Source organism: Alligator mississippiensis, chromosome 6, assembly GCF_030867095.1.
Source record: "Alligator mississippiensis isolate rAllMis1 chromosome 6, rAllMis1, whole genome shotgun sequence".
Taxonomy (NCBI): Eukaryota; Metazoa; Chordata; order Crocodylia; family Alligatoridae; genus Alligator; species Alligator mississippiensis.
The window spans coordinates 85,455,797-85,482,344 of NC_081829.1; the positions used below are offsets into that span (position 1 = coordinate 85,455,797).

General features: G+C 41.5%; 1 protein-coding gene across 8 annotated transcripts in view; it reads left to right on the top strand.

The window, feature by feature from the left end:
* Window positions 1-26,548, top strand: part of ATE1 (arginyltransferase 1) — a 177,682-nt gene that overhangs the window by 17,734 nt on the left and 133,400 nt on the right. For 4 of the 8 annotated variants that reach the window (XR_009463114.1, XM_019485894.2, XM_019485897.2 and 1 more), the window contains exons 6-8: window positions 7,231-7,463; window positions 9,620-9,748; window positions 10,811-10,939. Coding sequence is in view for 7 of the 8 variants with exons in the window: in XM_019485894.2 (XP_019341439.1) it covers window positions 7,231-7,463; window positions 9,620-9,748; window positions 10,811-10,939 (491 nt within the window). In the remaining variant the exon portion in view is untranslated. The remainder of the gene's footprint in view (window positions 1-7,230; window positions 7,464-9,619; window positions 9,749-10,810; window positions 10,940-26,548) is intronic. The other 4 variants (XM_019485896.2, XM_019485899.2, XM_019485895.2 and 1 more) reach the window with 2 other exon arrangements.

Here is a 26,548-nt window from a genome sequence, read left to right on the forward strand (position 1 = left end):
CTGTAGTCTTTAAAATGGTTATTACTGTTTCTTTGTAAAAGAAAAAATGTACGGAGGCAGTAGATGAAATATTAGAAAAATATCTCTTTATCATGTTGCCTCTGGGGTTCTCTAAGGACCTTAATTTACTGTTTTACAACTGACACAGACTGTTAAAATTACCGTTTCAATGTAGTCAAACGGCTGCTAATAATAAATTGATAATTTACTTCAGGATGTTTGAAAAAAACATTAGTTTGTAAGTGTTCCTTTGAGGAAAGTACAGGAAATAACTGTAATTTTCTCAATTGGATGAAATTGGATGTTAGTTTTCCAACTACTGATAGTCTCTTGTGTTCAGATGACCTTCAGTAGAGTGTAGGCTGTGGATGAGGTTGGGTTCGTGGCTCCTCCCTGCTGAAGCTATGCTTCAGAGCAGCCAACAGTGAAAGAGTCATGGGGTCTGGCAAGCACGTGAGATGATCCCTGGTTCCTGCTGCCAGAGTTCAGATCATTAAAACAGACATTTATGTAAAATGCATGAGCAGCCTGGAGAGCAGGGACTGGAACTCAGGTCTCTTCTTTCTCAACTAAGCGCTCTGACCACTAGTCAACAAAAACGTGATTGGTTTTTCATGTTATCCTTTTCATCACTAATATTCTTACTTGCAAAGTGTTTCAGCTCCAAGAGGAGAGTGATTATGACCCCACCTTCTGTTCTGTTCCTGTGCTGAGGGGGTCCTCCTACAAGATGTAGAATCGAACCCCTGAGGTGGATGCTGAACCTAGGTATCCCGTTTCTTATGCCAGTGCTCTGATCTTTAAGCTGTTACATAAATTCTGGGCATCTGGCACCCCCATCTCCTCTTCCAGCTGCCATGTTTCTGAGTGAAGGTAACTGTGGTTGCTTCAGTTTGTTAGCATGTATTAGATGTGCTCAGAGCACACTCCTGGTTTCAGGCCCCTCCAGAGGCACAGCTTAGGCACTGTTATGCTTCAGATCTGAGTAGCAATACTGCTTAGGTGAGAGCAAAAAGAGACTTCATTTTAGTTTAGTTCACTTCCATCCTCGTTTGTTTTGACAACATGTCTTGCGTCTTAATAAAACATTTGCTTTGCCATGTTTATGCATAAATGTAAATAATATTTCCTGCTGGAACTATAACACCTGTATTACACACACGATTTAAACTTAAGAATGCAGTTCAACTTCAGTGTGGACTATAAAGTGATATGGTATCTGAAAATCTGGGAAAAACGTTTTGGAAAGAGACATGAATAGGAATTCACTAAGTTTAGATCTAAACTAGTTTATCAATTAACATTGCAAATCTTGCAATTGATTAACATTGCAAAACATGATTAACATTGCAAATATTAATTTTGTTAAGAATATTGAAGAACTTTTATAAACAGTTTAATTTCTGAGTGAAAGACAAAAGAAAGGGTACAATAGTTCTCTTGCAAGTAACAGGGTAGTTAATTACTACGAAGAATTAGTTGATGTTGTTTTTCAAGATAAAACGATCTGCTTCCTACAGAATATTGCATGCATGCACTTCTTGTATTCCTCCCCTACTTACTGGGATCAGTGTCCCAGTGTGTAAAAAATGGCAGCAGCGGTGCTTGAGCTAAAGCTTTAGTTTGTGTCGATGCCCCCATTTTTAAGCTTGGGGACGCTTTTAGGATTGGAGCTGAGCAGACTGAGAGCAGATGCGGGCTGCCTGCTGCGGGCTTGAGGCTGTCTGCCCTCTGTCCTGGGAGCTGTGTGCTGGCACACTGAGTCCCCAGCCTGCCTGGCGGTGGGAGGCACAACTTGCTGCTGCCACTGCTGCTGAGTGAGCAGGGGGCGCGTGGCCAGTGCACAGCTCCTGGGGCAAAATGCAGGAGGGTGGACAGCCCCGAACCCACAGCAGGCAGACTGCATCTGCCCCGTGCACAAATCTTGGAGGGTACATGCCCCCTCCTGCTTCCCCCATGGGGTGTGTGCAGTGGCAGGGAGCTGCGCCCCCTGGACGAGCTGCCCACAGCTCCTCCCGCTCCTGGCCCTGGGGTCCCATTCATTGCCCTGGCTGGGCAGCACCTGCCCCTGCCCCACCCCACTCCCTCCCTCACTGTGGGGCCCTCGACCTGCTCCCCCCCATGCCTCTTCCCTCTGTCACACCCTTTCCCCTCCAAAGGCTTACCTGCAGGGCGCTGCTCTACATGCTGCCAGGCTGCACTCCTGGCCATGTGCAGCTGCACACATGCACATGGCATCCAGGGCCCCCAGGCAGAAGGCATATTGTATTTATTGGTACATTATCAGCTATTCCAGCCAAAAAAAGCTGATAGCCAATACTGTTAATTTTCCTTTTATCGGTGCCAATCCAATATGACACTAATATATTAGTGCATCTCTAGTGTTAAAATCACATTTCTTCAGATTAGCCTTTATGGTGTCCTTCAATCTCTTCTTTTGCTCACCTCCGGAGTGATGACCGTTGTTGAGCTGGGAGTATAGGACCAGTTTTGGGAGCTGGTTGTCAGGCATCATTACAGCATGTCCTGTCTGACGGAGCTGGTGCAATATAAAAATGGCTCTAGTGATGGTGGTGTTTCCATAACGTTCTCATTGAGCCAGTTTTGACGTTTCTTTGTGGAAAGCTTCAGGATTTCTCACGTACTCGTGGATGCCTTTCTTTCTCACTGAGGCATTGCTTGATATGATCAATTTAGCAGGGTCTTTCAAGCCCTTGACACTAAACCTTGTCCATGATGGCTTCTTTTATTTACAGCATTTTGGGGCTATGGAAGAATTCCATTTGAGTTGACTCTCTCCACCCCTTCCTTTCCTTAGCTCAGAGTATCTGCCCATACTAGCATTAAAATTGCTAAGAAGAATGATTTTCTCTTTTTTTGGGGACAGATGACAGGACTTGTTTGAGTTTAGAATAGAATTCTTCTTTTGTTTCGTCATCAGCATCAGGAGTTGGGGCTGTGCATTGCTGATTGTTGCATGTTATCTGTCAGTCAGTTGGAAATGAAAAGTTATGAAATGCTTATTGATGTTGACTGGACCTTTTGGAGTCTGAGTAACCATCTTGGTCTTGATAACATAACCCAACATTGAGGATGTGCCTGTCTTTCCAAAAGAAAAAGGTATGCCTACTACCATGCTCTGTGAGCTGTCCCTCTCCTGTGTGCCTGGTGTTACTAAGTGCACTGTCAGTATCAAACCCTGCTTGCAGATCTTTTAAAAAACCCAAAAAGCACAAACCAAAAAAATTGTGCTTTCCTGGAAGCAGCAGCATGGTACTTCAGCTGGGCTCTGTAGTGTCTGTAAAGATTGGGCACTTCAGCAGGGTTTTTTGCCAATTTTAGGTAAAGCTGATTCAATCAGTTATTAGATAAAAGTGCCTAAAAAGCCCCACTAAGGCTGGGCTGAAGTAATGCACTGCCTGTTTTGGGCATGCTTGGGGCTTGTTGCGGGAACATACCGAGTTTAAATAAAGTGCTGAATTTTGGTTTTGGTTTATTTTTGTTTGTTTTTTAATGTCTGTAAGCACCCAAATTGTTTAAGTTCTCTAGCCACGAGTGATTTTGCTTTGCTTTGTTTGGGTGTGGATGTTCCAAGTTGCAAACTTTTGTTACAAGATTTGGACTACAGATAGGGTGATCCCACTGGGCATGGTTTTCTAGTCGCATGAAATAAGACTGGCTATGTTTAGGGCACTTTTTCTAGCCCCCGTGTCATGTATGGTCAGCAGAGTGGATCCTAAAAAGGGCTGCTCAGTCATGATGATTGAGCAGGCCTATTGGGCATTGTCTGTTGCATCAAAATAAATTGTAGCCCTGGAATTTAATATGTTCAAAGGCACAAATAGGTGTATGGACAACTTTAGTTTTCATCTCTTTAAATGGGGAAGGGAGTTGCCACTCAGGTGGCTGTTGCCTTTGCCTGCTCTTATAGCAGTAGCAATAAGCTGTAGCTTGCAGATCTAACAGTTATCCTGTAACAGATTCCATTTGTATTATGTGATGCTGATACAACTGTGGATGTATACTCTGTCTGTGTATGCCCTAATGATTGTAAGATTGTTCCTGTTTAAGTTTTGTGCAGGTCATAGCCCAAAATGACTCTGTATTTTTACAAGTACAATATTTCTATATGGTTGGAAATATTCCAAAAGACTGTTGTTATAATTCCTTTTGAAAAGAAAAGCCTACTGTTTCCAAAGCATGTGACAGTAAATGTAAGTTTAAAAAAAATAATTTAAATGCTTATATAAACATACCGCTATTTATAAGTGAGAGATTTTTAAAACAAGGCTAAGGGTATTTAACTTTTTCTTTGCTGTAATGTAAACTGTTTTATAGTTGACGTGTCATGTGTTTACTGCAGAAAAAAATGTTAATAAAATAAGTTGGGGGGACAGAGTATTTTTCAGAACTTGTACGTTTATAGAAATCCTAGAATAACGAAATGCTGTAATTTTATAGAAAGCGCTATTATAAAACATTAGAACTCTTGTCCTGTAATTTTGTCTGTATGTTTGCTATCTCACTTGATTTATATTTTAAAACAAATTCAGGGGCCAACCTCAGAAAATCTTCTATGTGTACATATTTATTACTGTGCAATTCCTACTAATGTAGTCTGGAGCTGTGAGATTATATTTAGAGTAAGAGTATTATTTTAAAAGTGGCTGCTGGCCCTTAACAACATAAACCCACTGAAAGTCAGTTTGTCAAATCATACTTACCTTATGTCTACCATCATGTCATCTGGTGATGGGAAGCTCAGGTGGCAGCCAGTACCCGTGGGCTTTTGGTGGCTCTGTGTGGCCTTAAATTAGCATCTGCACTACCAAAGTATGAACTGCACTGTGGGACAGCATCAGCTGCTGAGCATCTTTGTGTCTTTCAGTTGGCCTCTGAGCAGGAGAAGCTGCCTTACTTGCTTTCAGCAAAGCTAGTGTAATTTTGCCAGCAGAATGAAGGGCTCTGTTGCCATAGGGGGCTTGTACTCTTGCCTGCAGAATTGCTGCCAAAACTTTAGGCAGTATTGTAGCCTAGTCCTTAGGCTTCCAAGTCACTTAAGGCATGTTTATACTGCCTCTGTGTTGGACCCAAGTCCACTGCTAAAGCAGCACACTTCACCTACTCATTCCTAGTCCAGTTGCATAAATGTATTTAACAAACCTGGGAGAATTCTTCCAGATCATTTTTCTTGGTAGAAGAACTTGCCTGGAGACTCCTGAACAGATGTTTAAATGCTGAGTTCCTGAAGGGCAAAGAGCTTGTAGTGTTGATGCTGAGCACCTAGAACCCTCGGTGCACCCTTATTCTGTTCTGCATGCTCCCTTAGTCTGCCTGGAGGCGATGGCAGCAGTACACAGGATAGCCTTGATTGGCTGACCAGACTGCTAAGCATCAGTTTGTGTCCCTTACAGTACAGTGTGTGATTGTGAACTGGGTGCGTTCTGCTTCTTGCTTGACTGGAGTTGTAGAGTCAGGCCTAAACAACACTGTCTGCCTGGGGTAAGTGGAAGGGAGGGAGCAAAGCAGCCCAAATGCTCGATGACTGTGCTTTGTTATTGAATCCAAGTGTTCATTTAAAGAAAAAAACAGTAGTCCTCATGGCTTTGTGGTTGTGAAACTAAGCATAAAAATGTGAATGAGTCTAGTGAGCATTCTTCCCTCTGGTTTGCAAAAATGTGAACCAACCAATAGCTTTCGGCAGTTTGAACTGCCTGTTTGCATCAGAGGAGCATTCCCTTTTAAACCGTTTTATTGGTTGATCATTTAATCTGAAACACCAATGTAATTTCTAGAGGTACAGTGATACATGAGTCTGATATCGGCTTGGTACTGATATAAACAAAACTGGCTGTATCAGAAATCAGCCTGAAGTGACCGATTAATCTGGTTAATTTAAATGCCTGTGCATGCACGCAGCGTCAGCACAGCACACAGGCAGTGAGAAGCAGAGCCCAGCAGCTTGCAGTTGGTAAGTCTGTTGTGGTGGAAGGGGGAGAGGGAAGGGAAGGGACATGTGGGTTGGGAGGGGGGAAAATCAATGCCTCCCTCAGCGAGGGAGGGAGGGGGCAGAGTCAGGCACTGCTCAGCTGGGGTGGTGCGGGTGCTGGATGGAACTGTGGCTCATTTGGGGGGGGGGGAGTTCTCCTGTTGCTGCATGAACCCCCGGGAGGGCGGGGGGGGGGGGAGCGTGTGCCCCAGATCTGCATGGGGTTGGGGTGGGGTGGGGTAGGTGGTCTGCAGCTGCGGGATGGAGCTGGGGCTGCTCTGGGCTCTTTTTGGCAGGGGCTCGTCTTGGGGGTGGGCGGTGGCGGTGCTGGGGTGGGGGGGGGCTATGGAGGGGAGTGGCGGCAGTGGAAGCGGAGCTATGGCGAAATTTGGTGTGGCTGCAGCCCCCTCCGTAGCTCCCCTCCCAGTGCTGTCGCCACCTGCCCCAAGCCGAGCCCGGTGCAGCCCTGGCTCTGCCTTGCACAGATCCGGGGGCACCTCCCTCCCAATGGCCTCCCAGGCACGCGCAGCAGTGGGAACAGCCCCTGATGAGCTGTGGCTCCATCCTGCACCTGCCCTACCCTAGCTGGGCAACACCTGCCCCTGCTCCCTCCCTCCCTCACCGTGGGGGGTGTTGATCTGCCCCCTGACGCCTCTTGCTTCCCTCCCTCCCCTTCCATCACAACAAACTTACCAGCTGCACGCAGCTGTAACAGAAATCAGATTGGTATTGACTGATATGCCTCCTTAAATATCAGCTATGACTATCAGCCCCCAAAATCTATTGGTGCACCTCTAGTAATTTCTATTGTCTTTTGCTTGCAAATTCACCTAAATGCTTACAGGTGCCTGTTTCCTTCTCAGCTGCCAACCCCCCTGATAACTTATAATGATGCAACTATTGGTATAAAACAGAATCCTAGGACAACAGATCATTGAATTCAGTGTCAAAAAAAGAAAAAGGATGGGGAACTACTATATTGATTGAACTGAGATTTCCAAATTAATTACATATAATTTAAGTGAAGATGCCGTATCGATTTCCAGACTTTCACAGAAGCATCTTAGGTAATGATTGTAGAGTATTCTGAACGTGAAAGAAACTGCAAGCTAAATGCCATGTTTTTTTAAATATAATTATTGCAGTTTTAATCAACGTGTCATTTGTAACCATCTTTCATGCTGCTGCTACTGTTCTTCTTGCTGTAAACTTTGATTAATTTTTTCTTTATCTCCTTCTAGGCAAAGGGGCTGATTTGAGCAAGCCACCCTGTCGAAAAGCAAAAGATATACGGAGGGAAAGAAAATTGCAGAAACTACTTCAGAACCAGACACGCATGGTTGAAGACCCTCTACTTCAAGTGGAGCCTCAGGTTTTACTTTCTGAAACCTCAAAATCCAAGCCAAATCAAGCAAAATGCATTGAAGATTTCATTTTTAGCTCTTTACCCGAGGATGCCATACACCAGCTAGAGGTACTGGTGATTACATTACTATTGATTTATAATAATCATAAATAAAATAATTATTTTACCATTGGACTCAGGTTTTAGGGAAAAGGCTAGATGAAATATTTGACCTGGAAGAGACTCATTTAAAATAAAAAAAAAAAAAAGTTGGAGCACTGGTAAATGCTTTGTAGAAAGGTCATTTATTTATTTTTTCCTGCTTCCGAATTTTTTTTTTACTATGAATATGTACTTTTAGAGGGAGACAACTTTTGTCAAAATTTCTGTAATATTTTCAGGATCAAAAGTTGCAGAGCTTCTATTACCAGGGTTTGCTGACAGTCTTTCTCAACTTTTAAATATACTTTAAGAATGCCTTTCAGGATTTAAAGATCTTAAAACTAAGGGGGTAGAAAATAGGGTGTCAGTCTTTATGGTACTGTAGTGAGGAATTTCATTGGGACACTAGAGGGCACTCTGACTCTTATAATCTGAGTAACTCATATTAGCTGTGGCTTTTACAACAGTTGACAAAATATTTTTAGTCATGGGGTATGAAATCAATTTTCAAATAAAAGACGTTGAATTCTCTGAGTGTTGAAAGATAGAGAGAGGGAGAGATTCATCATGTGTTTCTGAAGTACCTAAATATTTAGCCACCTTTAATAATGAAACTGATGGGAAAGCAAGGCTTGTTCTTGCAGCTGGATTGATAGGATAACACAAACATCTGTCCTGTAACTGTATTTGATATAGATAAAGGTCTTTAGCAGGTCATAAAGCTTATGGGAGTAAATTTTGTTTAGCTAAGTGTATTGACTGCCATTATAGCTATTTTATAAATTACAAAAGACTTAATAGTATAATGGGTACCGGGTGGCATGTTTTGAAGTCTGGAGAACTTCTTGAGCTTTCTTTCTTTTTCTTTTTTATACTGGGCAAACTTTTATTCCTGGAATATAAGATAGGGAATCTTTACAGGAAATCAATAGCTTGGGAACTATTGACTGTCATGGATAGTATCATTGGAAAATCTTAGCTGGAGTTGAAAAGTACAGTGCATTTTTTTGTACTAATTGCGTGAAAGAAAATTCACCCACAGTAGATTATAATGAAGATTTGAAGTGCTTTGTCATGTGTTTAACTTCTTTTTCCAAGTCTTCTAGTTCTTGATGGGTTAAGTTGCAGAGGAGTTGTGAAGAAAAGGGGGGTGCTTGTTTTAAAAAGGAAGCAAAGTTGGCAAGCAGGGAAGCCAGGCATATAGGAGGGGGGGTGGTATAGGAGCTGAACAGGACCTGGAGGAAAATGAAGGATGGCTATAGAGTGATTATTTTATGGGGCACAGTAGATCGGGTGGGCAAAGACAGCCAACGCAGAACTGAAAACCACATTGCATTTAAAGTATTCTCAAAATGAACATGGCCTTAATTATCTCTGGAGACCCAGACTTGAGGTTCTGTTTGTCCATGTGATGTCATATTTCAGTATAAACTAAAAGCTCCAGTTCATGTATTTTCATTTTATAATTTAAAAAGTTGGAATGTGGGTAGAAGAGAAGGGACAGATGCATTCTTCTGTAACTCCTTGGTAATTTGTGATTCCTGCAACAGCTAACAGGTAGGAAATAGAAGCAATGAGCCATCAACTTTCATTCCTTTTTAACAAGAAAAATGTCAATTCCTTTGGAATTATCCCTATCAGTGGGTGGTCTCTGTCCAAAGACTGTAGTCTTCAGACTTCTAAGGCCTTGTGTGCTTTGCAATACTTTTCTACCATGATTTGACCCTTCAACATAAGCACATTTAAAACTGATGGGGGGGAGGGGGTGTTTAAAATGATGAATGATGCTTCACTTCTTGGCTTCAGTTACTGAACAATATTTACAGGTTTCTGCTGTAGAGGTTTTGTTAAGTTTTGTGTTTCATGCATTGAAAATAAAAGAGAACCTATTCCAGTAACATGTATTTTAAAGTAACACCTGAAAAGTCTGAAAGGTTTGAGAGTTAATTTATTAATTGGCATGTTAAGTTTGATGTTTTAACACTGATCTTTCTTTCAGCAAGTACAAATGTATTTTTGTTTGCTGTTTTTGTTGCAAATTTTTATACAAAAAGAACTATGTAGTGCATATGCTTATTACATGGTATAGCAGTAAAAAAAATATTTTTAACCTGTTTCTGAAGGTGAGGTTGGTGAGATCATCTCCACAAAGTTTCCAGTTCAAAGCCACATTTCAGGAGTCTTACCAGGTCTATAAACGTTACCAGATGGTTATTCACAAGGACCCACCTGATAAACCAACTATAAGTCAGGTCAGAAGGCTAAATATAATTTTATGCAAAACCTCAACTTCCCCCCCATTTTGTCTTGCATGGACTCTGGGAGAAATAAATGTGGATTTCATATCCATTATTTACACTGTAAATACATGACCAAATGCAAGCCTGGAAAATCAAGGGAGCAGTGAATTAAATTAAAGCAACGTCCTGGAAGTGCAAACTGTTTGTATGTCTTACTGTAGGTATCACAGATCTGCAGCCAGAAATATAAAGATATCTTTGGTTTGTCTCAAATAATTTGGAAGTGTTCTATAATAAAGCTAATAAAGGAATGGTTTAATACCATATCACTTGCATAGTGATAGGGTGAGGGCCAGATAAATCCTTAACTTCAAAGCGGCAAATTCTGATCAACTTCAATGGGAATATTTGTGTGGGGAAGGCAAGTGCAGTATAAACAAAAATATGCGCAGAATAATTATCACTTTTTTTTTACTACAAAAGAATACTAGTTTAAGATTTACAGGAGTTGTTTAAAGCATTTTACTTCTGATTTAAACTCGAAGAAGAAATAAGTGCATTCCATCTAAATTACACATTGTTATAATGAACAGACAGCATGTAATGGTTAACCTTGCCAGGCAAATTATTTCTCTGAGACTAAACAGAAAAAAACTGCAGGAGTTTGGGAAAAGGCAAGGATATTTGATCACTAAATGGGAGACAAATAATTAAACCAATTTAAGTAGGGCTATGCCATTAAAATAAGACATTTTGTTTTCATAGAACAATTTAGAAAACAGCTAGGAAAAAAATGTATGTTTTCTTATGCTGTCTGTTACCACTAAGGAAAAAAATAGTACCATACTGAGGATACATCTGAATTAAGTACATTTTAATTTAAAATATCAGTTTAGTTAATATCACAGTTACAATCGCATGGGGTTCCCTTGCTTTACCCCATGTAAGATAGAATACCGATGGCTGAGGCTTTGAGATGGATAGGAGGAGATCTTACACTAGCCTCACCTTCAGAAGCTTGTAATATGAATATATACGCTTAAACATTATGCTTGTATTTTTCTTGCTCTGAAGGTGAGGTTAGTACCTGTCTCCTCTGAGGACCCACAGTTCAAATCATCCTTCAGCCAGTCAGCTGCTTTATTTGCCAAGTATCAGATGGCTATACACCAGGATACACCTTCTGACTGTGACGAGCATCAGGTACAGTTCATTGCATGGACCTCTACCAATGCTTTTTTGCTGAAGGTTAGATAAATGGTAGCACGTGGGATTTCTTTGAACTACTCTAAATATTAAATCATTGCTTTTACAATTTGAGAAGGTTGGCTGATGTTTTGTGCCAGGTTTCAAAACGGACAAAACTTTCTCAGGTGAACAGTGGACAGCTATCACAGTTGTAACTCAAAACAAAGTTAGTATTAACACTCATAATTACATCTAAAAGTTTAAAGGATATAAGAAAGTAAAATCTCCTCTTGAAAGAATAGTTAATGTGGTAATATAGATAATGAATAAATATGCTTTGTAAATCTAAAATGTTTTAGGTTTTAGATAATTTGTTTTGTCATAACTATATATTTCACTATTTCACTTGTGCTTCACCAGATTTTGACATCATATTACTTTATTTTATTACCTTATCCAGTAATTTTTTAATTATTATTTTAATCTCCATTTGTTCACTTTATGTTGCTAGTAACATAATCTGTGGTCCATTTATTTTTCTCCTGTGAAAATCAAATATATTGCATTAAGAATATTGCTACTGTCTCCTAGCTGCAGACCTGGTCTGGTCTAAGAAGTCTATCCTAGCCTGAATAGGTAGGAAAAGAAATAAGCAATAGCTTCTGCCCAAATGTCTCACATGATTTCCTGACAGGTTACACTGAATTTTGGTTTGCAAACCTACAGAAATTCTGGTCTCTTAATCTTGTTCTCTTGTTCTTGTGCTGAGGTATATAGTTAGTGCCTGTCCATTATCTAGACAGAAGCCTGTGCAAGACTTCCATTAGAAATGACACCTGGATAATTGTGGTTGATTTCTACTTGAAATAATAATAAACCCATATGATAATTCTACTTTTTGTGCCAACATTACAAAAATTAGGGTGTTTTTTTCTGAAGGATGTCTAAAAGACTGGAATGCCATGAATTCCAATTTCTTTCATTTCAGTTGATAGCTTTACAAAGTTCCAACTAGTCTAATAAATAGAAAAAGATAGGTATCCGGACAGAGACTGAAGAAACCAATATTGGGGGGGGATTCCTGATATGGTTTCTTGAAGTATTCATGCTAGAATTTAGCTAGGTTGATAGTGGCTAGGTTTTGAAGTTGCTCTTGTTTTGTGGTTTTTGCTTGACTCCGTTTTCAGTCTTGAAATCTGGTGAGCTTAGTTTAAGAGTGTAGGCAGATAAGCAATTTTACAGAGGTTAAAAGGAGTGGCAGGGGAAATTACTATGTGCTAGGGGTGTGTGAAGCAGGCCATATTTGATTCAGCCCAGTTCGGGGGACAATGATTTGATTAACTGATTCGGATCACTATCCAGATTCGATTCAGCCGAATCTAAATCTGAAGATTCGATTCTGATTTGGAGAATCGGTGATTCGGCCATAGACACAGCTTTATATGCCTTTCCTCTATACCTCGAGGTACCAAGCACAGCTTGTGAACTATGAGATGGTGGGACAGATGGAGCATCCCACAGGAGCGCAGGGCGGCCCCCCCACATGCTCGGCAGTGGACCCGGAAGTGGATCAGAAGTACTTCTGGTCCACTTCTGGGTCCGCCACCGGGCGTGCGGGGGTCACTCCATCCACCCCACCATCTCGGCATTCATGAGCCGTACCTGGTACCTTGAATTATGTAGAAAAAACATATAAAGCTGTGTCTGTGGCCGAATCGTTGAATCTGTCTGAATTGAATCGGAGGTTTCTGATGCAATTCAGAGAGATTAATGGGTCTCCTGATTTGATTTGGATTGAGAGATTCGGCTGCCAAATCCAGACGAATCTCCTCCAATTCGAATCAGTGACTGAAGCTTTGCACAGTCCTACTATGTGTCTGCTGAATAGCATAATATAGTATCCATTTCCCATGGAGTGGAGGGAATGTGAAGCAGTTACTGTGGCTCAACTTACAATGCAGTAGGTAACCCCCACATTTTAACTTGGTATAAGTTGTTTGTCCACACAAAATAAGATGCAGTATTCTCTGTTTTCTATGCTCCACTGTTCTTAGTGAGATAGGGAGGGAGGTGATAATTTAATAATTCCCCATTTTATTAAAGTGGAATTAGCATCCTCTTTATTCTTAGCTTTGAATATTTATTTTTAAAGTAGTCATTTACAACTCTTTTATGATAGAAAAACAATATCACAATACCCTTTTTTTTGTAGTTCTTAGAATGGAAGTTAGGGATAAGATGAAACTGATGACTCTTTGGACTAAAAGTAAAAGGGTCTGGAATAGGCTTTGATGGCTGTGATCTTCCTTGATTTCTTGTATGAAGAGATCTGGAAAAAAAATGAAGATGAGTAGCTGGGGCATCCCCAGTTTTCTGTCTCTGAAGTTGTACAAAGTGCCAGGAAGAATTCATCTGAAGCTGCAGAAAGTGCCAGGAAGAATTGATTTTAGAGGGAAGAGATGAGGTGGATTCTCAAGAATAATTGCCTGTCATTTACTAGCTAATTTCTTAGTTGCTTGTCTTCCTTTTGCTTGCCCGTATAAGGAAATATTGCATAGCATGCTCTGCTGGAATGGTTGGTCTAACTCACCCCCCCCCCCCTCCCCTTCCTTCTGACTGCTTGAGGATCCAGACTGGGTATAATTCCTTGTCTAGCTTAGTACTAAGCTAAGACTACCTTACTAGTTACCTCATGTTATTGGAAAAGACTATTTTGGAAATAAAATCATAACCTGAAACTGTTAGAAAATACACCAATGATCAAAGTTGTAACTCAGCTAACAAAATTACATGCATTCTATGATGGTTACTGCTACTAATTTCATATGGAAGAACCTTCCCTTTCTTACAGCTTTAAACTAGAGAATTTACTTTTTACCTCAGGGCTAGGGACAGAAATTATACATAAACTGGCATAGGTGATCAGAAACCAGTTCAAATTTGTAACACAACAGAAGTTCAGTGCACATAAACTGCTTTCAAAATGGCCCAAACTGGTTTAAGATAAGCCTGGATGTATCACACTTAACTGATTCAGGTTAAATCGGTTTATTGAACTTCTGTCCCAGATCCCTTCCAAATTCAGGTCAACTCACAGTCCCCCAGCATCCCAGGATGCTTTGTACCTCCTTCACAAACCTCCCTTCACAGGGTGGGTGGATTAGCCTTGGCCCAAGCTGTTGCTCCAGCTGAGCAGGGAAGCGTGTTTTAGCATCCCCCTGGCTTCTGACATGGGCGACTGCAGGCTTGTGGCTGTATTTCTGGAATCAAAAGTAAATGTCTGTTCACTTGCTTATTGGTTCAGTCTACACAGATTAAACTAACCTGCAAGGATTGACTTGAGTCAGCCTCAGGCTTTTTGACTGTCTATATTTAGCCCATGTGTCAAATGAGAAGTAAAGGATAATCTTCTTAAAAGATATTTGACTGGATTTCCTGGTGCGTACATTATGCTGGAGCTCTCTTAACACTCAAATATTTTTCTGACTTTGGCAGATGTGGGCTGCTGAGCCATTTTGAAAGACTAGTTATCAGGGTCTCAGTAACATCTAGAACAGGGGTTGGCAGCTTCCTTAGCAGTGACAGGGCATAGTAAGACCACTCTGTCCAAGGTGGGCCAGCATTTCTGACCCAGCCACCTCCACTGTTTCTCTCTGCTGTGGAGGGCCACTATCGCCACTTCCCCCAGCTGCCAAAAGGCTGCCAGTATCTTGTCTTTGTGGGCTAAATAAAATTGTTTGGTGTGGTGCTTCTGACCTGCAGGCTGGGGGTTGCCAGCCAGTGGTCTAGAGCATTTGGTTCAGTTTCTTTTCTCAAGATCAACTAATATCTACATCAGCAATTCTCAAGCAGGGTTACACAGCACCTAGGGGTGCTGTGATATCTTTTTAAGGGTGCTGCAGCATGTCACAAAAATATTAGCAGAGTTAGGTCCACAAACACCTACACATGATTCACAAGTTAAACTCAGAGATTTCAAATAGGAACCCATTATGTTCAAAAAGAAATTAAAGAAAGCTAAGAGCTGGCATTTTCTGAGAGGTGCTTTGAATCTATAAAGATTGAGATCCACTGATCTATGTACTGTTAATGTACCTGTAATTCTCAATATGCTTTTTTTCCAGTCCATACTTTCTGAAAGGAAAAAAAAAGAATTTAATTTACATATGGGGAAATGGAGACACAGGAAGGTAGAAATTATATCAATTATATATATATATCAATTATATATATACACACACACCCCATATACCAAATCTATTGTTCCCCAATAGAAGTGAGATTCTTTTTTGTTCATTTCAATTTTCTGTTCTCCACAAACAATGTGCATTGGATTGAATGATATCTCTTTTCTTTTGTGATTTCTTTTGTTCTCATTTAGCTTGTTGGGGATGTGGATTAGGTGCTCACAGCACCCTTATCTCTCTTCAGTTTTAGCAGCAGAACTGCAGTTATTTTGAGGTCATGAGGGGGTGGGTAGATGAAGACCATTTTCTGCATGTATCATTCAAATGCATCCTGGAGTTGCAATAAGATTTATACTTCCTCTGTCTCATAACTGCCCGTATTCTCCTGGGATTTTCTGGTGTCATGTTTTCTTTTCTTCCTCATAAAGAAGAGCCTCAGTCTGCTCCTGGAGTTGGTGGGTGTTGTATGTGTGGCATTATTTTTTGGATACAAAAAGAAAAGTTTGTAGATCTGCTCTGAGCACAGTTCTCTGCTCAGTGATAACTGTGTCCCAGTTGTTGAATTCGATGGTACTTGACCTATATATTTGAAGATGTTTTTGCAAAATTTAATGAGCTGACACTTTACTATTAGCTTTTATAATCTGTGATATATAGAGAATGTCTAGACAACTCCTGAAATGCTTGTTTTGGTATGAGTAGTTGTGCTAATTGGCAGGAATAAATTGTGTATCCAGCTCTAATAGGTAATTCATATGGCATGCTTGAATTGAGGGCAGCATGTAAGTGGAACTTTCCTTGTGGGCAGTTGTACAGAATGGCATACTTTCACATTTGTGTTCTTCTTTGATAAGACTTCAAAGTGGAAAAAAGCAGGCATTAAAATCTCTTCTGTTCCATGAGTTTTTTTTATTTTGAGGGCAATAAGGGTTTTTAAAAATGACATTGTCAAACGGTTTTATTTTTTGTTTAAGAAGCCTAAATCTTCTAGTAGCAAGCACTGTCTGAGGAGCTGATTGAGTTAAGGGACTTTGGTGGTGAAAAAGCCAGCAACGCAATAATTTTTGCTTTGATTTAATTTATGGTATCTTTTCAAGCCCACAGCTATTCAGTATGATATTTATGCTGTGTTTGAACATGCATGCTCGTAGAGAAAGACCAAGTGATGGTATTTTGCACAGGAAGGTAGAGTGGTTTATTAACTGCTAGGAGAAATGCTGGAGAATAAATGCTTTCTTTTAAATCAAGACACGTTTTACCTTCCTAATAAACAATTTCTTTAGAGGCCCATAAACTGCCTCTCTGCCTCTCTGTTCTGTCAGGACATTGGGACAACAAGACTAACACTGTTTTTAAAATAAGAATGGCAATCTATTTCAGTGACTGACTGAAAAAATGAACAGAAAAGAGCTCTGTTACTCTTGTCTGGCTCATCTAGCAGTCAAAATGTTCCTTTTAAGAAATGTGTTTAACATCCTCCAAATGCGAAACAGTCCTTTTTTTTTTTTTTGTTTCCCAGATTTCAGGATTATATGATTCGTGCAAAATCATATAATCCTGAGTAGGGGGTGCACCCCCAGTTTTAGCTAGGGTACATGTATAACTGCTTTTCACTTATAGCTAGTCTGAGAGGTGTTATATTTTGCTATTTTGGTATTCCAGTCATAGCTAATCTTTGATATTAATTTTTGAGTGTTAACTCTTGGGTAGCTCTGAGAATACTGCCCCCATCTTTTTCCTCCTGATAAGTCAGCATTTCAATAGATTTGGAAAGGGCACAATTATGCTTCAGCTGTGGTCACTGGTAGATAATCAGACAGCCACTTCCTTCTCTCCTTCCCTCCCTCCTTTCCCCACCCTCAACCCCCCCATCAGATCAGAGACATCCAAGACTTCTTTCCTTATCTAGTCAGCAACACAAAATTTAGCCAGAGTTTTAGCTGCATGTGAAATTTCCTATTAGCATGGGCTAGTAGGAAGAAAGACATTTTCAAAACATGTTGGGGATTTCAAGGTTGGTGGCTAACTTCCTTTAGGGAGCCGAGCTGAATTGAGTTAAGTTGTATTCAGTTCAAGTTACTGTCATGGACACAATGACACAGTAGCATTTTGACTTGCTGGAGAACTGTTTGCATTGGTACACATATCACACAGAGTACTAGTAGCACTGTGCCATTAGAGAACTTACCTTGCTCATGGATATCATTTAACTTGACCCCAGAAACTCAGGGTTTTGTTTACAGGCAAGAAAAGTTACGGACCCCTGAAGGTTATGTTGATAGAAGCCAAATTTATATTACCACTTAGTTTGTTCCAAAAAAGGTCAAAACCTTCTCTTTCAATATTTTTTGGCACGCTTAGTACAAACCAATGTTTTCTGATGGAAAAAGTGATGGAAATGTTTCTATAAGAGTAGCAAATTTAGTATTTGTACGTAGCTTCAATTCAATTCTGATGTTTTCTTTTGGAGCAGTTTTACCCTTTTGCATTATTTAAACATAACGTATTCCCCATCCCCCCCTTGTTTAATAACATTTGGGTCCCTCCCCCTATATATGTGTTTTGGCAGAATAATCACTGTTCAAGAATTTTAGCAGCAAATCTCTAGCAAACCCCACTGAGTGAAACACAGGCAGGAAATGATTTCTGACAGTTTATAATGCACATCTGAATGGCTTTTTATAACAAACAAACAAAAGTAGCCTTTCTAACTCCGGGGCTATCATCCTACTGAATTTAAAATTCCTGATGTTGAAGGTGTTACATCTCCTCAAAAAAACAAACAAAAAGTCATTTAAATATGTAATGGAAAGCGTTAGGCAGTGTAAATAATGGGTTTGTTGTCTGTCTCTTACAGTAAATGTGCCATTGCGCTAGGCTTTAACTTCTTTTTCTTTTCATTTTTTGCTGGAATAGTGGAAAACTATACTCTTATGTTTAAGTGTTTAGTAAAAGATGCAGATTAAATCAGTGTTGCAAAGATTTATTTACACATTTACCAAAATTATACGCTTATTTGTGCTCCACTTGGGTGGTGGTTACATGCATATGATAAGCCATCCTAAGGAAATGAGTCAAGCCATAAAGAAAGTGCAGAAATTACTAAAGGTAGGAAAAACTAAGTATGGAGGAGATTTGTTGTTATGCACAACAGATTTATCATAGTGTTCTGCTTATGCACCAGAGTGTTTCTTTGTGAGGTATATTTTGAAGAAATTTAGCATAAATAATGAAATATAATGGATTTGGGGGAGTCTTCCAATGGCTATATCTTCTTTTATTCTGTATGTTCTGGAGCAGAATACATTATCACTTAAAACACAACTTATATAGAGGCCCAGCAGCTCATGAATACTATAACTGTGCAAATGAACTGTAGTAAATCACATTTTGTCCACTGATGTGTTTTCGGAAACAAACGTACTCTTTTGCATTCATGTACAATATTGCTTTGCTAGGATGGAGAAATGGTTTATATGGTTTTTGAACTCACATTTTTCATTAGTGATCTGAGTATTTCTTATCTTTTTCTGTAAAATGGGCTCCTTATTTTTTTAGGAACATTATTCTTAATTTTCTGAGTACATTTATTTTAAATCTTATAAAATATTTGACTAAATATGTATGTGAAAGTGTTGGTTTTCTTTCAACTGCTCTTGTTATTTTCTGCATTTCAAAATCAACCTGAGGTCAAACTCGGATGAACCATTCACTGACATATGTTTGAACTAGGCTATTGTTACCTCTTGATTTTTCTTCAGTCGACAAAGATGTTCAGTGTTTTTCTATATATAACTGTAGCAGACTATGACATTGATGAAGTAAAGTGTTAGTTAGGAAAGATAAAATAACTAGCTGTCATGCTGTTGCGACCAGGCAACTCTTTATTGCCTTTACACATAAGGAATCAGTACAGCAGTGTTTGATTTATACCTAAATTATATTTTGCCAAGTAAACTTGTTTCTTCTCTTCTTCAGCTAATCAGTTAAGTCCAACTAAGTATCCAAGAAAACACTATATTGCAGCACTAAATGTTTTGCTGTCAATTTATAGAGAAAATATTTTCCTTGGTTCCTCTAGCTATGTTAAGTGATGTCAGTGGAATTTCAGTAGAAGAATTTCAAAATAAGCAATACATGATTTTAATTGTTTACTAAGCATTAGTTTTAACATCAGCAGAGAGGGCTGTGACTGAGTGTAACAGCATTTCCTGGTTCAGGAGGACAAGGAATTAACCTAAGTTCAGCCTATCCTCTCATGTTGGTGCCAAGAAAGATTCTGAATGGTCTTTGAGACGGAAATTGGAAAGAGAGATCTTCTGGTTGTCTCAGAGTGTTATGAGAGTTAAAATGAACCATGGGATTGAGCACAATTCCTTGAAATGACATTTTCTGCATGTCTCTGGGTGTGGCCTTGCTTTGGTGTTTACTAAAATAAAAATCAATCAGAATGAAAGTTCAGTTTACGTGGAAGATTGGTCAAGTGGTACTTAGGGATTTATCCGTGTCAATGATGCTATTGAAAGCCAGTAATCCTGCCAGTACTTTCAAAATTTATCCTGCATAATTGGATTGTGATAGTTAATATTGTAATATTTTTCTAAGGCTGACCAGTGATTGTAGGTGTCCATAGCTTTTACATTTAATCTGTGTTACCAAATTAGTTACTGTACCATGGCTGTAGTGGAGACAGAAGAGTAAGCTGTATGTACATCTTGTTTCAACTAATTGATTTGACTGTTTTGAGTAATAGATATATACCTATAGGCTGTTCGCTTTACTTCTTATAGTTGGTTGGCAGCAACTGGTCAACAATGAGTCATTCATATAATTTCTAAATTTCTAGATTTGAGTAAACATGCATCTAAACAGGCCTTCAGGATTAAATTATGTGTTGATATCATTGAGATTGATCCCATAGACCCTTTTGGCTGCGTTGCTGGCAGCTGTTGCTACCCTGCAAACAGTTTCTGACGATTGTGTGAAAACGTACCACTTTATGAAAAGACAGTTGTGCAGTCCAGAGCATGCAGTACTGTGGCACTATGTTTTAATGATTGGTGAAAGTGTTACGTATCTTGTCAGTTTCCAGTATGGAATCTTCAGAGCCGTTCTGAAAGCAGATCGTGATGATGTTGTAACCACTAAACCCCTGAATGCACTCATTATCAGGCAATCATGTCTCTGTTTATGAATATTAAGGTAACAAAATGAATTGAAGTTCCTTTTCTTACACATGATTTGCATGCTAGTTGGCAATTCATGTAACTGTTTTTGAGATAATTGCCTGTGTTATGTAAACATCCGGAAAGGCTGTTCTCATTAGCTGGCTAGAGGTGTGTAAGTGTATTGAAGAAATTTAAAAACTTTTCTATGACACCTGGCCTGACTCTTTAACATATTAATTTCTTCTCTCTCTGCATTGACCTCAAATCAAGGGTTAGAAACATACCTACACTGAGAAGTAGGTAGGTGAATGCTCTTTTATAATTCATAAAGTTCCTAAGGAACAACAGAACTTTCACAATGAAATCCAATTCATGGAAGTGAAATGTGTTATTAGTCCCTGCTGTATTCTCATTATTTGGAGGGATCACTATCTGTTGTTCTGGTTGAACTGCAGGAGAGTGTAGGAAACCAGGGTAACCAGATGGTACTGGATGCTTTCACTTTATAAATTCATACTATGCAGCTATGAAAGATGAGACAAGAAAACAGTTTTCCAGGTTGTGGGCTGCCTCTTAAGGGGGATAGTCTTCCCCAACCTGAAAGAGTAGGATTAGTGATAGATATGCTACATTTTTTTTCCTGGGAGAAGTCTTCAGATGCATATGCATACATGTGTACGTGCAGATGTTATCTGTAAGCCTAGCGACAGAAATTACACATAAACTGATTTAAGCGATCAGGAACCAGTTTAAACCTGTAACAGAACAGAAATTCAGTGCATATAAACCAGTTTCAAAGTGGCTGAAACTGGTTTAAGATAAACATGGATGAATGTAGTATCAGATTTAATTAAGTCTGATACTACATTCATCCAGGTAAAACTGGTTTATGGAACTTCTGCCCCAGATTCCCTCCCAATTCAAGTTGACTCACAGTCCTCCAGCATCCGATTCCCCACAGCTGGGAGCCAGGTGATTCCCCTGGCCCCATCCCCACCTTAGCCTGGGGGATTGGCCTGGCTCCCCACTCTGGGCTTCCCCCCATACCTCTTCCCCACCCCCTTCCTTAGCCACTGCTGCCAGACACAGCCTGGCCGGGGTCTGGAGTGGGGTGGGGTGGCGGTGTTCCCTTCCCACCCCCACTTCCTTCTCAGCCAGCCTGTTGGGTGAGAAGGGGACATGGCCAGGTGATCAGCCTGGGTCCTGGTTTTTGCTCAGGTGGGGGGAGTGAAGCCTCCACTAAGAGCTTCCCCCTCACCTGGCTCCGAATTTCTAGCTGGGCTGTGCCTGGCACAGGTTGGGTGAGGGCTCTACTCCTCCCGCCTGATCACCTGGCTACGCTCCCTCCTCTGTCGGCAGAAGGTGGGGGGGGGCAAAATTTAGGCTCTACCCATGCTGGACACAACCCAGCTGGGGGTCTAGTGGCGGAGGTTCCCTCCCACTCTCTCCACAGCTGGCCACCGGGGCCTTCCTCTCTGCCCCTTTTGTTAGGAAGACCCTGGCTGGTGGTCTGGTGGGGCACTGTTTCTCCCAACATCCTTTCCTGAACTTGCCTGGGCTAGGGAGGGGGTGTGATGAGGGGGACTCTGGGACCGAAGGAGAGAGGGAGAAATGCCCTGCTGGTGACTTCCCCCCTTCCCCTGTGTTGGGGAGACCCCAGCTGGGGTTCTGGTGCCAGGGCAGGGGGCCTGCTCCTTAGCCAGCTGGAGACTGAGGAGATGGTGTGGCTGGGGGAATGGCCAGGCTCTAGGCTCTCTGCAGTGGCCGGGGGGCTGGGAGGCATGCTCTAGCATCACCTCTAGCTAGTATGGGCCACTACAGGGGTCTGGCTGCCTTTCCGGTTTGAAAAGTGAATGTCAGTTTACTTTCCTATTGGTTCAATTTAGGCAGTTTAGAGAAATCTGCAAAGATTTAATTGATTCAGCCTGGGCTTTTTGACTGTTTGTACTTTGTTGCTGTCCAAAAACAGTTAGACTATAATCTCCATACTTCTCGGTAGGGGATTGAGGGACATTTTCATAGAACATTAGTGACTCCGCTTCTGTACATAAGGCACTGTGACCAGTCTTCATCCCTATCCTGACTCCCTCACTTCTAAGACAAGACATGTAAAATAGGTATTTTTCTGACTCTTTATTCCTCCCCCTCAAAAAAACAATCCATAATAACATGATTGTTAAATCATGCCAAATATCAAGGTATGATCTTCATTTATAAAACTTCACTAAAAGCTAAAATACTGAATCTAAAACTCCATCATTAAAATTACAATTAAAGGCTTTTGCAGCATGCTGAAATGCATAAGTGGGTTTTGAGTTTACAAATCCTAGTATTTTCACTTTTCTCTTAAAAGTAAATATCAGGATTGACAAATACCTATTTTATAGAACACTTTAGGCCCCCTTTACACATGCAGGTAAAAGCACGATGGGATCTCTTGCATGATTCACATTGTTGCGCTTCCTACTGTGCCACATGTGCGTGGCAAGTGGCGTGTTTGTTGGATTATGTATTAGATCCTATCGTACCTTATTGTTGGTGTATGGAGAGCCTGATTACAGGCTCCCTCTGCTCTGGCAAGAAGCAAGCTCCCATGGCTGGGAGTCCCACACACCCCAGCTTTGGGGTTGCCCCTTTACCCCCAGGCTGGAGGATTGTTGCTGCAGCAGTGATCCCCCCCTGCCCTGGGGGCGTGGGAAACTTCTGGGGATCACTGCAGGGGCCAGAGAATTTGTGAGGTTTCCTGCACCCTGGGGGTGGGGGATCACCCCTGGAGTCCTAGAGATCATGGCAGCCAGGATCCCCTGGGTCTGGGGGTGTGTGAAGGCCCCAGAACCTGATTATTACAGCTGCTGCAATCCATAGGGCTCAGGGGTGCATGAAGCTCCTAGACCCTGAGAATTACAGTTGCCGTGATCCCTAGGGCTTGGGGTTTTTTTAGCTAGGCATGGTGCACCCCTGCAGGTGGGAGCCATGTCAGCTGACAGGGCTCCCAGCTGCAGGGAAGACCTTGCTACCTGTTCAAGTTAAAGCCCCATAGCAACCAGCTATAAAGCTAGTACACATTTTCAAGGTTTAACTTTATAGCTAGTTGGAGCTTTTTATTGCGTGATAGCTACTTTGCGCGTGTTGGTTGTATCTAGGTAATTGCGTAATTAATCATGCAATTGCATAATACCTGTAACATGTAGTGGTATTAACATTTACCTTTCAGTTACAACATTGTTTCATTTATTAGCAAGTAAAACTATTAGCATCATTTGTCTCATTTAATAAGAACTCAGGTAAAGTTCACTTAAATTTTCATTATCTGTTCTTGTTAAGACTTTCTAGTTATCATCTCTGCCAATTGTGTGTTGGTGCATCATTGTAGTTTTATCCCTGTTTCAGGCTTATCCTCCCTCCATTTATTCTCTTTAAAGATGTGAAGGGCTAGAATTGTGCCTTTATATCCAGACGAGCCCGCATGTGCCTCTTGCAGCATCTCAAATCCCTTGGAGACTCTGCAGGAGGCACGTACGGGAAAAAGTTCCCCATGCTGCAAGTTTGCAGGGTGGAGCCAGAATTAGACCCCTGGATATCCAGGGGTCAAATAAACCAAAGTGGAAAAAAAGTGGGGCAGGGTATAGTCCTGGATCCCCGATCTCTTCCCTGCCCAGTCTTACCCCCCCGATCACTGCCCGCCCCCTCCCCCCCCAGCATCATCACAATTAAAAAAACCACCAAAAATTAACACCACCACCCCCCCCCGGCACTTGCTGCAGTTCTAGCTGCCTGTCGGGGTCACTAGGGGCCCCCCGCACAGCTTGGGGTAAGGTGACAGCCCTAGCGGCCCCAGCCTGGGCCCCACTGCCCCCCACTGTCCTTTGCTATGTGGGGGGGCTCTGCCAGCAGGCCTCAGAGCCCCCTCAGCCCCTGTTCCTGGGGTGAGTAGAGGCTGTTATTTTTATTTTTTATTTTTAAATGCTGAGCCTGGGGTGGGGAGGGCAGCCATCAGGGGGTTGGGGGTGCAGGTGGGGGATGGGGTCAGGCAGGGCAGCCATTGCGGGGTCTGGGGGAGCAAGGGGGTGGGGCTGCTGGAGCTGGTGGGGGATGGGGCCAGGCAGGGCAGCAATTGGTGGGGCTGGGGTGGAGCACATGGGCCCTGCAGGGGGTGGAGCTTAACCTCTGTTTGGGGGGCAACAAAACATGTAGGTATTTAGAATTTATTTTATGATGATGATGGAGACACTGGTAGGCATCCAAATTTAACACTTTAAATTTAACACTGTAGATATATCAGTAAAACATTGCCCAACTGATCGTGCATGCTCTCTCCCACTCTCTCCCTCTCTCTCTGTCGTGGTCTTTTGTTTTATTTGTGGAGGAACCTGGATTTTAGGCTATTTTACAGAGTGACTTTGGGATTTTTTTTATCAGGGATTTTTCAGTTTTCCAAAAGGGAACACCAGAATTCCTGCTAGCGAGGCCAGTGGCAGGACCCTGCCTGCTCAGAGTTGTCATCTTGGACCCAGCTGGAGGTGGCTGACCTCCTGGCCAATTGGGGCCAGGAGGACATGCTTTGACAGTTCAAATCAGGCCTCCACACTGGGAACATCTTGCAAGCGATAGCTGCCCAGATGGCCAGGCAGAGGGCACATGTGACAGTAGTGCTGCACAGAGGCCGACTCTGCAGCCACAGCCCACTGGCAGCTGGCCCAAAGGGGCAGGTGCCTCTACTGGCTGTGCAGTCCCCATTCGGGTCTGGCAGGTGCACAGCAGGTCACAGCCAGGCAGCAGCCCCCTCTGCCAGACTGCTGCAATGGGTAAAGCATGCAGGGAACTCTCAGGGCTGCTTCAGCTGTCCAGCTGGCACAAGGGGTAGTGTCCCCAGGTACCAGTTGGCTGGGCCCCAGAAGCTCCTGAGAGTGAGTAACCCGGAGCTACTTGCCAGGACAGCTTTTCGTACTGCTGGGGCCAGGACAGGGCAGCTTTTCGTACTGCGGGACACCTGTGCTGTCCCCGGGCTCTAGCTGCCCCCTTGCTGCAGATCCGGGAGGTGTCAGGCAGGGTTATTTTGCGCCAAGTGTCACAATTTGCTCCACAATGAAGTGCATGTCTGAGCACGTGTGCTGAGGCAAAAAGCCCGGGCTCAACTTTGCACTGCTTCTGTTTGAGCTGCTGCAAGTGCACGTGCTTGCATGTGTGTGTGCTCCCAGTGAGTCCATCTTTAAGATAGTTGTGAATCTTTTGCTATAATTCAAAAATACATGCTTTAATTTTCTTTTTTATATGCAATAATTTTTGGTCCATTTTTCCTTCATATTTGCCATTATCAGTGTGGTTATTTTTGTCTGTGCCACGTGCTGTTTTCAGTGCAACTTTTAGACTTTAGGACTTCGTTAGACTTTGTCTTTTAGGAAACATTTGCAGCTGCAGAGTAACCAAAACAAACTGTGTGGCGGCTACACAAGTTAGAAAACATTTCCATACATGATCATAAAACTTTAGCAGTAGTTTTCACAAAGAGCAAGAGTGAGCAGTTTTATAGCCATTTAGACCTACTGAAGCAAGTATTTCATTTCAGTTATTTGGAGTATTTTATAATGACAAGCTTGTATAAAAAAATAGTATGTCCCTCAGTTTCCACTGCAAAGGTAACTGGACAACTTCTTTACCGTGAGCTTAGTTAAATATTAGTCTTGGAAGAAATAATTTAATGGCATACAAAGATTCACTGTTCAAAAAGGTGCAAAAATGTTACTGATGTAGTCATTAATAGGTTTCCTTCCCTTCCCTCCCCCCCTTATTTTCATTACCTCCCTGGAAAGACAGTTGAACTAATTTAAAAAAAAAATAAGTTGAAATCCAGTGAACATTAAGGGAACTATTCTGCTCTTCAGTAACCATATATCTACTTGTACGTAAGAAAACAATTTAAAAAATGATGCAGACTATAGATGTCAAGGCGTAAGATTACCTGTGCATTAGCTTCCCATTTTTTTTTCTCTTGAGCATTCAGTGTGAGACTGGTTAAAACTCTATTAGCTATTAAGGCAATTTTTTAACTTTCTAGCCTATTCATAGATGTACTTCCGATATTGATACTTTCATCTTACGATGTTAGTATGCCAATTCCTTTGTTACTCCATCTGGTGACAGAACTGTCAAATGTCATACACTGTCAGCTCTTGAACTGCTGGCTTTGGGGCTGTTCTGTATTCTTATACATTTCCAACCATGTGTCTGATCATCTCTGTACAAAAACAAAACTGAACAAAAACTTGGAA